The sequence below is a fragment of the Oreochromis niloticus genome, linkage group LG8 (genome assembly GCF_001858045.2).
Source record: "Oreochromis niloticus isolate F11D_XX linkage group LG8, O_niloticus_UMD_NMBU, whole genome shotgun sequence".
Taxonomy (NCBI): Eukaryota; Metazoa; Chordata; class Actinopteri; order Cichliformes; family Cichlidae; genus Oreochromis; species Oreochromis niloticus.
Window position 1 is genome coordinate 10,534,679 of NC_031973.2, and position 14,404 is coordinate 10,549,082.

The following is a 14,404-nucleotide window of genomic DNA, read 5'->3' on the forward strand; positions in this document are numbered from 1 at the left end:
AAAACTTGCTGCTATGTTTAGCAACCTAAATGATAAAAAAGTGCAAATAATTTGTGGTGATTTTAATATAGATTTGCTAAACCCAAACGGACATCAGAAAACAACAGATTTCATCAATACAATGTATAGTAACTCCCTTTTCCCTGTAATTATAAAACCAAGTAGAATAACAATTGATACAGCTACATTGATAGATAATATATTCACAAATAAAATTGACCATGAAATAGTAGGTGGACTTCTTATAACTGATATAAGCGATCATCTTCCTGTTTTTGCAATTTTTCAAAATTATTTTGGGATTAAAACTAAAAAAAAGAATCAAACATTTGATATGATACGACATAGAACAACAAGAGCCATTGCTGCCCTCCAGGTGGACTTAAAGGAACACAATTGGAATGAGGTTTTTGCAAATGAAGATTCAAGTAGTGCATATGATGCATTCCTATCAACTGTAATTTTACTATATGAAAAACATTGTCCTTTAATGAAAATCGCTAGAAAGCATCACAGATCAAATAAGCCATGGGTCACAAAGGGGATAGAAGATGCATGTAAAAAGAAAAATAATCTATATAAGAGATTCATAAAACAGAGGACAAAAGATGCTGAGATAAAGTACAAGTTATATAAAAATAGATTAGTAAATATTATAAGAACAAGTAAGAAAGAATATTACCACACATTACTGGAGCAAAATAGAAGTAACACACAAGAAACATGGAGGATATTAAATAGCATAATCAAAAAGGGCTCAAAAAATAAGAATTATCCAGACTATTTTAAAAAAGATAAAGATATTGTGCTTGATAAAACTAAAGACATTGTAAATGAATTTAATGATTTCTTTGTAAATGTTGGCTTTAATTTAGCAAAAGAAATTCCAGAGTCAAGAAATAATAATGACCTAAATAAACATATTACTCAGAATGTGTCCTCCATGTTTATTGGTGCTGTAACTCATAGAGAAATAATTAACATTGTGAAGACATTTAAAAATAAAAAGTCCACCGACTGTTTTGGTATTGACATGATGTTAGTTAAGAGTATCATAGAATATATAGTGCAACCTTTCGCATACATTTGTAATCTGTCCTTTCGAACTGGTGTGTTTCCCTCACAAATGAAAATAGCAAAAGTTATTCCAATCCATAAAAACGGAGAGAGATGTCAGTTTACCAATTACAGGCCAATATCACTACTCCCACAGTTCTCAAAAATTTTAGAAAAGTTATTTGTTAATAGACTTGATAAATATATTGAGAAGCATAATCTCCTAAGTGATTACCAATATGGCTTTAGAGTGAAAAGGTCCACTTCGATGGCAGTGATGGAACTTGTAGAAGGGATATCTAATGCAATAGATAATAAGGAATATACTGTTGGTGTTTTTATAGACTTACAAAAGGCGTTTGATACAATTGATCATTCTATATTAATGAATAAACTAGAGAGATATGGCATAAGAGGGATAGCATATAAGTGGATGAAAAGTTACCTGGATGACAGATATCAATATGTTGAAATCAATAATGTAAAATCTAAGCAGTTGAAGGTAACTTGTGGTGTTCCTCAGGGCTCTGTGCTGGGCCCTAAATTATTCATATTATATATAAATGACATATGTAGTGTTTCCAAACTGTTAAAATGTGTATTGTTTGCTGATGATACCACTCTGTATTGCTCAGGTAAAGACCTAGAACAGCTTCTGACTACAGTGGAAAAGGAGTTAAATATATTAAAAAACTGGTTTGATGTAAATAAGTTATCGTTAAATATAAAGAAAACAAAATTGATTATTTTTGGCACTAAACAAATGAAAAATGTATCTAAAATCAGGGTTAATGGAATTGAAATTGAAAGAGTGTATGAAAATAAATTTCTTGGAGTGATAATTGATGATAAGCTGAGCTGGAAGCCTCATATAAATCATGTGACAACAAAAATGTCAAAAACCATTGCTATTCTCTACAAAACAAAGCATGTCCTGAACAAAAAATCATTATACACACTTTATTGTTCTCTGCTGCTTCCATATATGACTTATTGTCTGGAGATATGGGGTAATGCATATAAAACAAATACTCTTCCTATTTTCAAGTTACAAAAAAGAGCTATAAGAATTATAAATCAATCAAACTATATAGAACCAACTAACATTTTGTTTATTAATCTGAATACCCTAAAATTTTATGATTTAGTCGAATATAAAATGGCACAGATAATGTATAAAGCACAAAATAACTTGCTTTGCCGCAGTATTCAGAAGCTGTTTAAAGTCAGAGAGAGTCAATATGACTTAAGGGGAACAGATGTCTTTAAAAAAAACAAGATAAGGACAAACATAAAGCAGAGATGTGTTTCTGTTAGAGGAGTTAACCTGTGGAATAGTTATGACAGTGATTTAAAAAGGTGTAGTTCATTTTCCTTGTTTAAAAACATGTTTAAAAATAGAGTATTAGAAAAATATATTAATCAAGAATGAAAAGAGCAAAAATAATAATTCTGAAACTCTTGATTGTTTTGCTTTGATGTAGTTATCTAAGGTGGAAAGTTTTTTTGTTTGTTTGTTTGTTTGTTTTTGCTTTGCTTTGTTTTATTCTTTGCTTCGAGCCCTGTGTACAGGAGCTGCATGCAAAAGATTTTTTGTTAAAAGGGTTGGCATAATAAGCAAATGCTTCAGCCAATACCTTTGATTAGCCTTGTCTCATGATTTTTTGCTTTGTGGTAATCTTTATTTTGTATTCTGTATTCACTGAGATATTTAAATGCTAATCAATAAAATCAATCAATCAAAAACTATAGACACATTAATGTCTGACTCCTCAATGCAAATACCACTTGATGTGCTTATAAACGAACAGAAAGCCGCACCAACTAGAGAACAAAAGAGGTGGTTAAAAGGTGGAGCACAGCCAGAAAATAATTTAATGACCTGTAATAGCAAACCAATACTACCAAAGTCCCTACACATATCAGCAGCATTATTGTCAACAGGAGGGGGGGTAGGAGAGGTAGATAAACTTTCAGAAATTTGTCGGAACATGCATGATTTGCCAAAAACATAATGCACATAATGCGCATAATGCACACCACCTCATCCTTTTCATACAATCCACATAGGTTTTATTGAGCTAAATGAATGCCAAGGCTCAAAATACGCTCTAGTGATCATAGACGTGATCTCAAAATAGCCAGAAATCTATCCAGTAAAAAAAGCAGATGCCAGTAGCAAAATGTTTGTGCAACCATTTTATTTCAATATATGGCATCCCCACTCTGAAAAGATCAGACAATGGGACACATTTTGTTAATGAAGTAATCAGTAAGGTCTCTGAAGCACTAGGAAATAAAACAGAGACTGAGAAAATGCATGGAAGAAACAGGGAGACCATGGCCTGAGTGTATAGGCCTGGTGAAAATGTGGATGAGACTGACACAAAGTTCTCAGAAACTCACAACTTGAAATTACTTGAAAATAAAGAGATTGTTCTAAACAACTCTCCAGTATCTTGCAGGTTGAAACCAGGTGATTGGATCCTGATCAAAGTACTCCAAAGGAAAAATTGGAGTTCACCAAGGTGGGAAGGTCCTTATCAAGTGCTACCCACCACACCTACTGCCTGCAAAATAGCAGAAAGACCGTCTTGGATCCATCAAAGCCACTGCAAAAAAGTGAGTGACAACCTAAATGTTTAGACGCCGACACCCCTAACTCCTGTATGGTGATCTATTGGTGGAGGGAGGGCTGATCGGGTATACCCCGCCTTCTTCTTCTTGCCAGTAGTCTACTCATCAGAGGTCACAGGTGTGTCTGGTCATCATGAAGACACTCGTCCTCCTAGTGGCTAATGTTGCACTCCTGGTGAGTTTCTTAACACTCACCCAAAAGAAAGAAGATGAACAACGCATGGTATCGATATATACATGACAGCACACCCAGAAAAGACTGCTATGTTTGCTCCTATATGCCCCCAACGACACAATACGCCACCTTGTATGCGAAGGGAATGGACATAGTTCAGGCAAAGTGTGCCGCAAGCTACGCCAGCCGTGGGCATCAATTCCAGGGAATCGTGGTCAACCATGAGGAACCTCTCCAGATAGGATGGCACATGTGACGAATGGTTCTGGGTTGACCTGAAAGTGAAGCACAGAAGTAAGGCTGAATCATTCCCAGTCTTTCTTGGAAACAATGGGAATTTGAGCCGCAGCCTATGCCGCCGCCAAGAGAACGGATCCACGCCAATGGGAAACACCACCAACTGCAAAGCAGTACAGACACACGCTCCTGGAGGGCCCGTGAAGAGCAGCAACATCTCAAATGGCACCTTCTGGGTGCAAGGGATGGCCTGGGATATCCTTCCTGGGAATTGGACAGGTCAGTGCGCTCCCATTTTCATATCTGACCACACTTTCAAGATAACCATGGACACCACGTCAACATCAACGTCAACAACAAGGAAAAGACGAAGCACCCCAGACCTCAAGCAGCATGATTCCATATGGGGTTCCGATGTCCCAGAGGAATTTAAACTTTGGACTGAAAGACATAAGGTTCTGACTGCTTCATGTAAATTCAACGACGAACGGGATCAAGAGATTGACGCTCTGCGCATTGCAGTAATGCAACACAGGGTAGCATTGGACATGATTCTTGCCGAGAAAGGAGAAAGGTGTCCTCTATAACAACACATGTTGCACATACATTCCAGATAATGTGCACTCACCGAACATGACTGATGCTCTGAAAACACTCAGACAACTTCGGGATGCACAACAACGAGACTATGCCACAAATACAGAAGACTGGCTTACGTGGCTTTTAAGCGGCTCTTGGACGTCCCTGCTGATTAAAGGACTTGTTTTTGTTGGTGTTATAATACTGTTGTTCTGCTTCAATTCATGCTTGCATCACCCTGTCACAGAATGAAGAAGGTGATAATGAGATAGACACTTGGATATAACATACTCACAAAACCCACTATTTTATGATGTCTTGGCTAATAATGTTTACAAGTGGCCGTAGGCTGATACACTGTTAGTGGTTGCTATGTACATATATGTACTATGTACAACAGGAGGGAATGTTAAGAGATTTTTTAGGATTTTGGGATTTTTATTATGTTATGCTTAAAAGTACGTTTCATTATCTAAATGTGTTTGCTCTTTTCAGTATTCAGCTTAAACTCTGCAACTCTGTGCAGACTCCTAAATGGGGAAGTTACACAGGAAGCCTGCAGTTCTATTTTCTCTCTTCCTGTATGTGCTCTCTGAATAAAGACTCTCTTTTTATTGCACAGTGCGAGTCTCCCTGAGCCTCGACCGTGTACACGTTAAACCTGTCTGAGCGTTTTATTCCGACCCGAGTTGCATAACAGGAAAACTCCTGACAAGCTAAGAACACCAACTGATTGACTGCACCCATTTCTAGTCTTGTCCTCGTTTGTACCTATGTAATGGTGAGTAGCTTATGAGGTTTTTTAAAAAAAAAAAAAAAACACTCATTTAAATGTGTCATTTTTGATATGACTATTCTGTTTAGCAGAGGGATTTGCCTTTTGACCACTACAAGGCAACTGTGGTACTGGGTTCCCACACCCTCGCATTAAAGTGTAGTGCTGAGGTTTTTAACTTGGAAATTAAGCTCATTCCTCCCCTTGATAAAATACTGAATTCCAGTAGCGGTGCTACTGGCAGAGAAACAGTACCTGTACAGGAAAGAGGCAATCAAGTGTTCCCAAGTAAACCATGAAACTGATGACACCATCACGTTATAGATGGTGTAGTGAGCTGGGTTGATCAAGCTGTCACTCAGCATGCTAATGTGGAGAAGCTAACCGAATTGACATGCATTGCAGTTTTTGTGCAGTGCCAAGTTACCATTGCCAACTCACATTTCTAGTAGGCAAAGCGCCAAGCATCAATTTTGTCAGTGTTGGATAAGGACACCTGTCTTGAAAGCTTACCGAGCATCCTGTTATGCAAATCAACCATATTCTAGATGGCTGAACTGTATGAAACCAAGTGGTGCATTTAAAACTCATTGCTCAAACTGAAGTAACAATAAAGCAGCCTTTTTATTGCAGCATACATTTTAGGACCAAGACATTACATGGGCCCACTCCATCTTCAGACCCCGGCCTTGGTCTGGCTGTTGGCCGGCAGTGGCTTGCCCATGTGGATCCCCACTGTGAGGCCACATTCTTTGCTGGCATATTTCTCTTTGACCTCAGGCTTCAGCAGGAAACCCTTCTCCTTGTCAAAGTAGTCCAAGGGAGCAAAGTACACAGGTGCTTCCCCACAGAGGTTTTGCAGTCGTGTGCGCCAGCCCTCCAGCATGGAGCTGCGAGATTCAGGAGAACCAGTAGCAGGATCCCAGAAGATCTGAGGGGCAAAAACCTGGAAGCCGCAGTAGTTCAGGATCCCGTTCTGCACACAGGGAGGAGCAGCTGTTACCACATGACAGACCATTTAATGCTTGGCTCTGTTTATAGTGAGACCTCACCTGCAGTGGTGACAGTGTGACATTGATGTCACCATTGATGCCAGTGTCACTGTACACAGATTCAGGACAGTCAGTGGTGAAGGACAGCATGGCTTTCTTGTCCTGTACAGAGAGCAAGGAGTGAGCAAAGGGAGAGGACACAGCCTGAACACAGACATGTTGGTGGAGCTCTCACCTTGAAGATCCCCTCACTGTACCGCTTCTCCTGTGCGTAGGCAGAGCCCAACACCCGATCCATCCACCCCTTCATGATTGCAGGAACAGATGACCAGTACATGGGGAACTGGGAACACAGGTTTAATGGTCATTTTTAATGTCAACACCTGTCAGCTGACCACAAAGACAGACACTACCTGAAAGATGACAAGGTCTGCCTCCTTGAGCTTCTCCTGCTCTTTTTTGATGTCATCTGCAAGTCTGCCCTCCTCTGATGCCAGTTTGATCTCCTTTGCGTAGCAGAAGTTCTCCGCATCCTTCACTCCACCTGCAAATAAAGCTAATGTTTACATTTTAAAAACAATCCAAACCTAAGCATTGCTATACCTGCAGGATATTTGTATACCAGTGATGTCCTCAGTAGTAGCAGCAGCTTTGAACTTCATGGCATACAGGTCGGACACCTCTACAGTGCAGCCTTGAGCAGTCAGAGCTGCCACAGCAGCATCTTTGGCAGCAGCATTGAAGGAGGCAGGGCTCTCATGGGCATACACAATCAGCACCTTCTTGGCTGCAAAATCAAAAATTAAATTTAAAAAAATACAAGTTTTGATAAGTTCCAGTCAGCACACAAACCTTTCACTCTTCTTGTCAAAGACTATCAGCTTTGGCCAAACAGATTTCAGCAGTTACCAAGAAGAAAAAAATCTTACCCATTCTCAAAACTGGCACACAATAGTTGTAAATGATGAGTTTTCTGACTAACTGATGTAGTAAAAGAAAAAACTACTCATATTGAAGCAAAAACACAGTCTGCTGCTTTTATACACACTTCAAGCACTACTTCATACAGGTGCTGTCAATCAGCAATCAGTCTCATGAGTCAGCCAGCTGGTACTGGGGTAATTTCTCTCAGGTTTCTCATTTTGTATGGAAACTGGTGGAAGAATATGAGATTAACCTAAACCTTCAGCCCAGTTTAAACACAAGATGAATATATACCTCATATAATCATAATCATCTGAGTTTCACACACATCATTTTCCCATGGTGATTGTTGGCCAACTTGGCGAACCAATGATTTTCCTTACGCCCTGCAGTGTGGGAATCATTGGTATAAACTATACATAAGGACATAAAGGGTAAACACACATACAGCCAAAATTCTTTGACCTTGAAGGAAAAACTATATCTTGATGGTTAATAGCTCGCATTGGTTGACAAAAAAGTAGCAGAAGAAAGATATAATTCTGAGTTTGTTAACCTTTATTTTGAATGTTGCTCATTTTTTATGATGCTTTCAAAGTATCGTCAAATGTTGGCTTGGCATTTATCTGTTCTCAGAAGTTAAATATTAGCTCAAGTCTCTGCTCCAGGTGAGGCTTGAACTCACAACCTCGGCATTGCTCAGCCCAATACTGTCATATAAGTACCGCGCGCTAACCGATTGCGCCACTGGAGCACATGCGTAAAGCCTTTATTCCTTTCTCACTTCATTCAGTTGGTCTAATGGAAAAAAGGGAGACAGTAACAGCTTAGTCATTCATAGAACGAATACTTTACACTATACTATATTGCCACAAATCTCATGCTTATGGTCTACGTACTATATATAGGATTCATGGAAAGTTCGTTGTATTAATATATGGGAAATCAGTCTTTTTTCTATACATCTATGGCTACGTTCACACTGCAGGCGAAAGCGCATCAAATCCGATATTTTCGCCCCTATGCGACCCGTATCCGATCTTGGTATGACAGTGTGAACGGCACAAATCCGATATTTTCAAATCCGATCTGGGTCACTTTCGTATGTGGTACTGAATCCGATACGTATCCGATGTTTTAGAAAGCGACTGCTGTGTGAACGGTCAAGTCGCATTAAATCCGTCTTTTACGTCACTGACACAAGACAGACGCCAATTATCAGCGCCGAAGAAGACATCGCGAACGATTTCCTACCATCCGGTGAAACTGTTGGGAAGACAACGTTGGAGAAATGTGAACATTTTATTTGTACTGTATTTTCTGCAGATTCTGACAGAAATCTGCAACTATCCTTTGAAGCACCGCTCCTCTCTAAAACAGCAATAAGGATAATTATTAGGTTATTTACATTATTATGTAAATAACAAAATAACTTAAAGCAAAAATCTGGAAACATAAAGTCCGAAGTCTTTATATTAAGGGCAATCAGTCAAACAATATTGTTTGCTCTGGGTCTAAACAGAGCGAGTGGTGTGTGACATCTTCTTTTGCGCATGCGGGCCGCTTTGAGCGTTCACACTGGAGAGCGTTTGCTGTCGCATTTTATGTGTAGTGTGAACAAGCAGACAAAAAAATCGGATTTGATCAAAAAATCGGAATTGAGCATTAAGACCTGCAGTGTGAACGTATAGCCTCTGTTACAAATGTTGTTTTTTTCAGTCTGTACACATTTGTTTCAGATCATTTCTGTTTCCCTTTTTTCATATTTCACTTTTATTCTTTAATTGTGATGGTTTTTAGTGTATTTTACTAATAGATATGGAACTAATGGATAAAGAATTTAACCATGTGGCAATAAAGGCTTATGTCTGTATTTTACCTCTGTATCCTGAACTCCTATTTTACAAAACTAAAGTAGATTAAAGAAAACTGAAGTCTGAGTGTACTTTTCATGTAAATGAGTAAATGAAATGTGCTTCTCTGTTATACTATTTCCTAATAATGTGTGAGCAGCAATTAACTATACTAATGGACTTAAAGGCACACATTTCATTACTATTCTCACTTCCTTGGCTCTTACTTTTTAAAAAGTAGCTAAGTGAACTACATATAAATGTTGATTAGCCTCCAGTATGATTAGCTCGCTACCAGTGCAGGAAAAGCCCATCATTTCAATACTTCTCAATGTTTTTATACTATAAACTTTAACAGACTTAATTACAGTATTGATGCCAATCAGGATCTACCTGTATTTGGGGAGCAAATCCTGGCGGCATTCTTGGTAGCCATAACAATGATTGGTCAAATCCTAGTAGGTGCAGCGGGAGATGATTGGCTTCTACAATTCTTCAAAGTGGAGGAGCACATGATTGGCTAAATGTTGGTAGATTCTCATGTGATGGATTTGCAGGACTAACAGGTGGCAGGGAAAAGCTCAGAGGTTGGACACATGAACTGGTTTACTTCGGAAAACATTTTCTAGTCCTGCCACTGACATCTTCTCTCCTGAATGAATTGTGGTTATCTTCGAAAAAAAAAGTAAATACCTTTGATATCGGTTGCAGCTGCCTACATGATTTTCTGTCATGAGCATTTCTTGTGAGGTAAAGAACTAAAGAGCTGTCAACTCCCATTATGGTTTAAATAGCTGCGATTTTCCACCATTTGATTTAAAAACTAGAAAAAGCCTCTCAGATGAGAGGTGAAACACCTTCATGAAAATTAAAGTATTTACTTTCCAAGCTCCTTAGTCAAACTAAAGAACTAAATGTAAACTGGCATTTAATTTCTAAAAGAAATTAAAACTTTTAGGCTGACAGCTTGTAGGAACAACAGAGGCAAAGAATGTGAGTTAAGGCTCATAGGTTAAGAACATCAACTGATTGACTGCACCCATTTCTAGTCTTGTCCTCATTTGTACCTATGTAATGGTGAGTAGCTTATGAGGTTTTTTTTTTTTTAAACAAAAAAAAAAAAAAAAAAAAAAAAAACCCACTCATTTAAATGTGTCATTTTTGATATGACTATTCTGTTTAGCAGAGGGATTTGCCTTTTGACCACTACAAGGCAACTGTGGTACTGGGTTCCCACACCCTCGCATTACAGTGTAGTGCTGAGGTTTTTAACTTGGAAATGGAGCTCATCCCTCCCCTTGATAAAATACTGATAATTCCAGCAGTAGTGCTACTGGCAGAGAAACCGTACCTGTACAGGAAAGAGGCAATCAAGTGTTCCCAAGTAAACCATGAAACTGATGACACCATCATGTTATAGATGGTGTAGTGAGCTGGGTTGATCAAGCTGTCACTCAGCATGCTAATGTGGAGAAGCTAACCGAATTGACCATGCATTGCATCAGTGTACAGTTCCATGTTATCACCGCCAGCTCACATTTCCGGTAGGCAACAGAGCACCAAGCATCAATTTGGTCAGTGTTGGATAAGGACACCAGTCTTGAAAGCCTACACAGAAAGCTCGGTGTCCTGTGAAGTATATGTACCATTTTCTAGATGGTTGAACTGTATGAAACCAAGTGGTGCATTTAAAACTCACTGCTCAAACTGAAGTTACAATAAAGCAGCCTTTTTATTGCAGCATACAGTTTAGGACCAAGACATTACATGGACCCACTCCATCGTCAGACCCCGGCCTTGGTCTGGCTGTTGGCCGGCAGTGGCTTGCCCATGTGGATCCCCACTGTGAGGCCACATTCTTTGCTGGCAAATTTCTCTTTGACCTCAGGCTTCAGCAGGAAACCCTTCTCCTTGTCAAAGTAGTCCAAGGGAGCAAAGTACACAGGTGCTTCCCCACAGAGGTTTTGCAGTCGTGTGCGCCAGCCCTCCAGCATGGAGCTGCGAGATTCAGGAGAACCAGTAGCAGGATCCCAGAAGATCTGAGGGGCAAAAACCTGGAAGCCGCAGTAGTTCAGGATCCCGTTCTGCACACAGGGAGGAGCAGCTGTTACCACATGACAGACCATTTAATGCTTGGCTCTGTTTATAGTGAGACCTCACCTGCAGCGGCCACAGTGTGACATTGATGTCACCATTGATGCCAGTGTCACTGTACACAGATTCAGGACAGTCAGTGGTGAAGGACAGCATGGCTTTCTTGTCCTGTACAGAGAGCAAGGAGTGAGCAAAGAGGGAGAGGACACAGCCTGAACACAGACATGTTGGTGGAGCTCTCACCTTGAAGATCCCCTCACTGTACCGCTTCTCCTGTGCGTAGGCAAAGCCCAACACCCGATCCATCCACCCCTTCATGACTGCAGGAACAGATGCCCAGTACATGGGGAACTGGGAACACAGGTTTAATGGTCATTTTGATGTGGACAGCCTTCAGCTGACAGCAAAGACATTTCCAGTCAGACACTACCTGAAAGATGACAAGGTCTGCCTCCTTGAGCTTCTCCTGCTCTTTTTTGATGTCATCTGCAAGTCTGCCCTCCTCTGATGCCAGTTTGACCTCCTTTGCATAACAGAAGTTCTCAGCATCCTTCACTCCACCTGCAATTAAAGCTAATGTTTACACCTGAAGCACAATCAAAGCATTGCTATACCTGCAGGATATTTGTATACCAGTGATGTCCTCAGTAGTAGCAGCAACTTTGAACTTCATGGCATACAGGTCAGACACCTCTACAGTGCAGCCTTGAGCAGTCAGAGCTGCCACAGCAGCATCTTTAGCAGCAGCATTGAAGGAGGCAGGGCTCTCATGGGCATACACAATCAGCACCTTCTTGGCTGCAAAGCCAAAAATAAAGATTTGATAGAGCTCCAGTCACATCACAAACATTTCCCATTGACTCTCAAAGGAAACAGCCAAAACAGAAACCAAATACTTTCACAATCAGAGACCAAACAAGTATCAGCAGTTACCAGGAAGAAAACCTCTTACCCATTCTCAAAACTGGTGCACAACTGTAACTGAAGAGTTTTCTGTCTAGCCGATGTAGGAACAGAAAAAAAAAAAAAAAATCCTCATATTGAAGCAAAACACAGCCTGCTGCTTTTATACACGCTTCGAGCACTATTTCACACAGGTGCTGTCAATCAGCAATCAGGCTCATGAGTCAGCCAGCTGGTGCTGAGGGATTTTCACTCAGGTTTCCTATTTATTACTAAAACTGGAAAATATTTTAGTGGGAGTAACAGTCAGACTAAACTGAATGTTCATCCCAGTTGAAACACAGCATAAATGTATAACAGTTCATTATATTCATTCTGTTTTTCAATTTCCTCTTATAAATAATATTCACCTCAGTTTCTCTCCATCATTTACTGTGATGATTGGTATTAAACTTGGACCAATGTTGGATGTTTGACCAAGTCCTGCAGTCTTAGAACCACTGATATAAACTATACAAGAGGACACACACACACACACACACACACACACACACACACACACACACACACACACACACACACATTAATGCTTTATTTTTAAATCATTATTAGGAACGTTTATAATAATTTCTAAAGGTGTTCTACAGTGCCATCATGTGGTCATGGTTTAAGTCATCATAATGCTTACGAAACCAGACAGTTTTTATATCTTATTCTGAAAATAAATACTCTGTGTAAAAATAGGCATACTCTGTGTAATTAGTCTGTTTTATTGGATTCTCGTTGTATATTTAAGGAGCATGCCTTCCATTACACTGAGAATCAACATTTAATTATACAGTTTCCCAGTTAATTTTGTAATGGGTGCAGTTTCAATGCTTCAGCAGGTAAATATGAAAGTCCAGAGGTGGCACTGAAATGTTATGAATATACCAAAGAACCAAAGAAAGAAACTGAGAAGAAAAGCTAAATGAAAAAGGACAGTAAGTATTTTGCTTTTAAAATGACATTTTACATATTACTTGTTATTTATGAATTGTCATCCATTTGCATTGCATAGTTACGGATGGAATCATTTGTTATTTCTATTTTACTTTCTCCCCAGAAAGTTGATTCTGTTCATCTGGATGTTGCGTTTTTATTTGGAGAAGCATTTTGTCAATCATCCATGTGAGTTCATCAGCAAGTGTCGGCTGATTTTCCAACTTTATGAACGCACCTTTGCACAATGACAGAAAACACCACTACTTACTAGCAACTAGCCAAGAGCTCAGTCAGTTTAACTATGAATATGCAAATTGTCATGGCCATAGTTAAGAGTATATTTCACAGCGAGATAGTGAATATCTGCAACCACAGGATCCCCCTTGGTTACTTTTGTCTTCAGTGGCCTCCTTGACTCCTCACTGAAGGTTAGGTTAGGCAAGAAAAAGATTCTTTCTTTGAAGAAACTACACAACTTTACTTTATAATAGGGATTTGCATACATGATATTTGTTGTCTCTTAAGGAAAACAGATCCCTCCCCTCTTTAGGGTAAACATTAATTTGAAGATCATGCTCCAGGTGAGGCTTGAACTCACAACCTCGGCATTGCTCATCCCAATACTGTTATATAAGTACCGCGCGCTAACCGATTGCGCCACTGGAGCGCTGAATAAAGCGCATTCATGGACCTATAATAAATCAAGGAAAAATGAATGAATGACCGACACTTGAGATAGGTTTGCGCCCTGTCTGGGGTGTATCCCACCTCTTTTTGTTTGTTTTGTATTTTTGTAAGCAGTAAGGACATACAGCTACAACATTGCTCTGCCTAATACTATTATACACCGTGAACTAACGGTTTGGAGCACGAGAAGAAAGGGTGTACCCCGCCTCTTTTTTTCGTCTTGTTTGAGTCATCACAATCAAAACGTCAGATAGTTGTTTATAACTCAGTATACTACAAACACATAAGTGAGTTTTAATAAAGATTTTAGGTAATAAGTGAATGGCAAAATGTCTATTTTATAGTACTTATATTGAGTATACTTGATGTAATTAGTCTCTATTATTTGATAGTCTATTTATATTCTGTATATGTTTTTCCTATTTCACATTAGAGTGCTACCTAACACAACCTTTGTAGCAGTGATTGCAAGATCGCAGCACTGTCGCGCCAAAAGAGTTCCATTTAT

The 14,404-nt window shown here is 39.3% G+C and overlaps 2 protein-coding genes and 2 non-coding genes across 4 annotated transcripts; all 4 read right to left on the bottom strand.

Moving 5' to 3' along the window:
• Nucleotides 1–6,059: 6,059 nt before the first annotated feature.
• Nucleotides 6,060–7,538, bottom strand: LOC109203216 (NAD(P)H dehydrogenase [quinone] 1-like). Its single transcript, XM_019362476.2, has 6 exons — nt 7,381–7,538; nt 7,074–7,238; nt 6,865–6,995; nt 6,687–6,794; nt 6,512–6,613; nt 6,060–6,435 (listed from the first exon to the last, which is right to left on the bottom strand). Exons 1-6 carry the CDS (start codon nt 7,382–7,384, stop codon nt 6,136–6,138), a joined length of 810 nt encoding a protein of 269 aa, XP_019218021.1. The 5' UTR covers nt 7,385–7,538; the 3' UTR covers nt 6,060–6,135.
• Nucleotides 7,539–8,035: 497 nt separating this feature from the next.
• trnai-uau (transfer RNA isoleucine (anticodon UAU)) lies at nt 8,036–8,129 on the bottom strand. Its single transcript has 2 exons — nt 8,092–8,129; nt 8,036–8,071 (listed from the first exon to the last, which is right to left on the bottom strand). It is a non-coding gene; the product is annotated as a tRNA-Ile (tRNA).
• A 2,807-nt stretch (nt 8,130–10,936) lies between these two features.
• Nucleotides 10,937–12,430, bottom strand: LOC109203222 (NAD(P)H dehydrogenase [quinone] 1-like). Its single transcript, XM_019362482.2, has 6 exons — nt 12,275–12,430; nt 11,956–12,120; nt 11,753–11,883; nt 11,566–11,673; nt 11,389–11,490; nt 10,937–11,312 (listed from the first exon to the last, which is right to left on the bottom strand). The coding sequence occupies exons 1-6, from the start codon at nt 12,276–12,278 to the stop codon at nt 11,013–11,015; spliced, it is 810 nt and encodes a 269-aa protein (XP_019218027.1). The 5' UTR covers nt 12,279–12,430; the 3' UTR covers nt 10,937–11,012.
• A 1,352-nt stretch (nt 12,431–13,782) lies between these two features.
• trnai-uau (transfer RNA isoleucine (anticodon UAU)) lies at nt 13,783–13,876 on the bottom strand. The gene is made up of 2 exons: nt 13,839–13,876; nt 13,783–13,818 (listed from the first exon to the last, which is right to left on the bottom strand). It is a non-coding gene; the product is annotated as a tRNA-Ile (tRNA).
• Nucleotides 13,877–14,404: the final 528 nt, after the last annotated feature.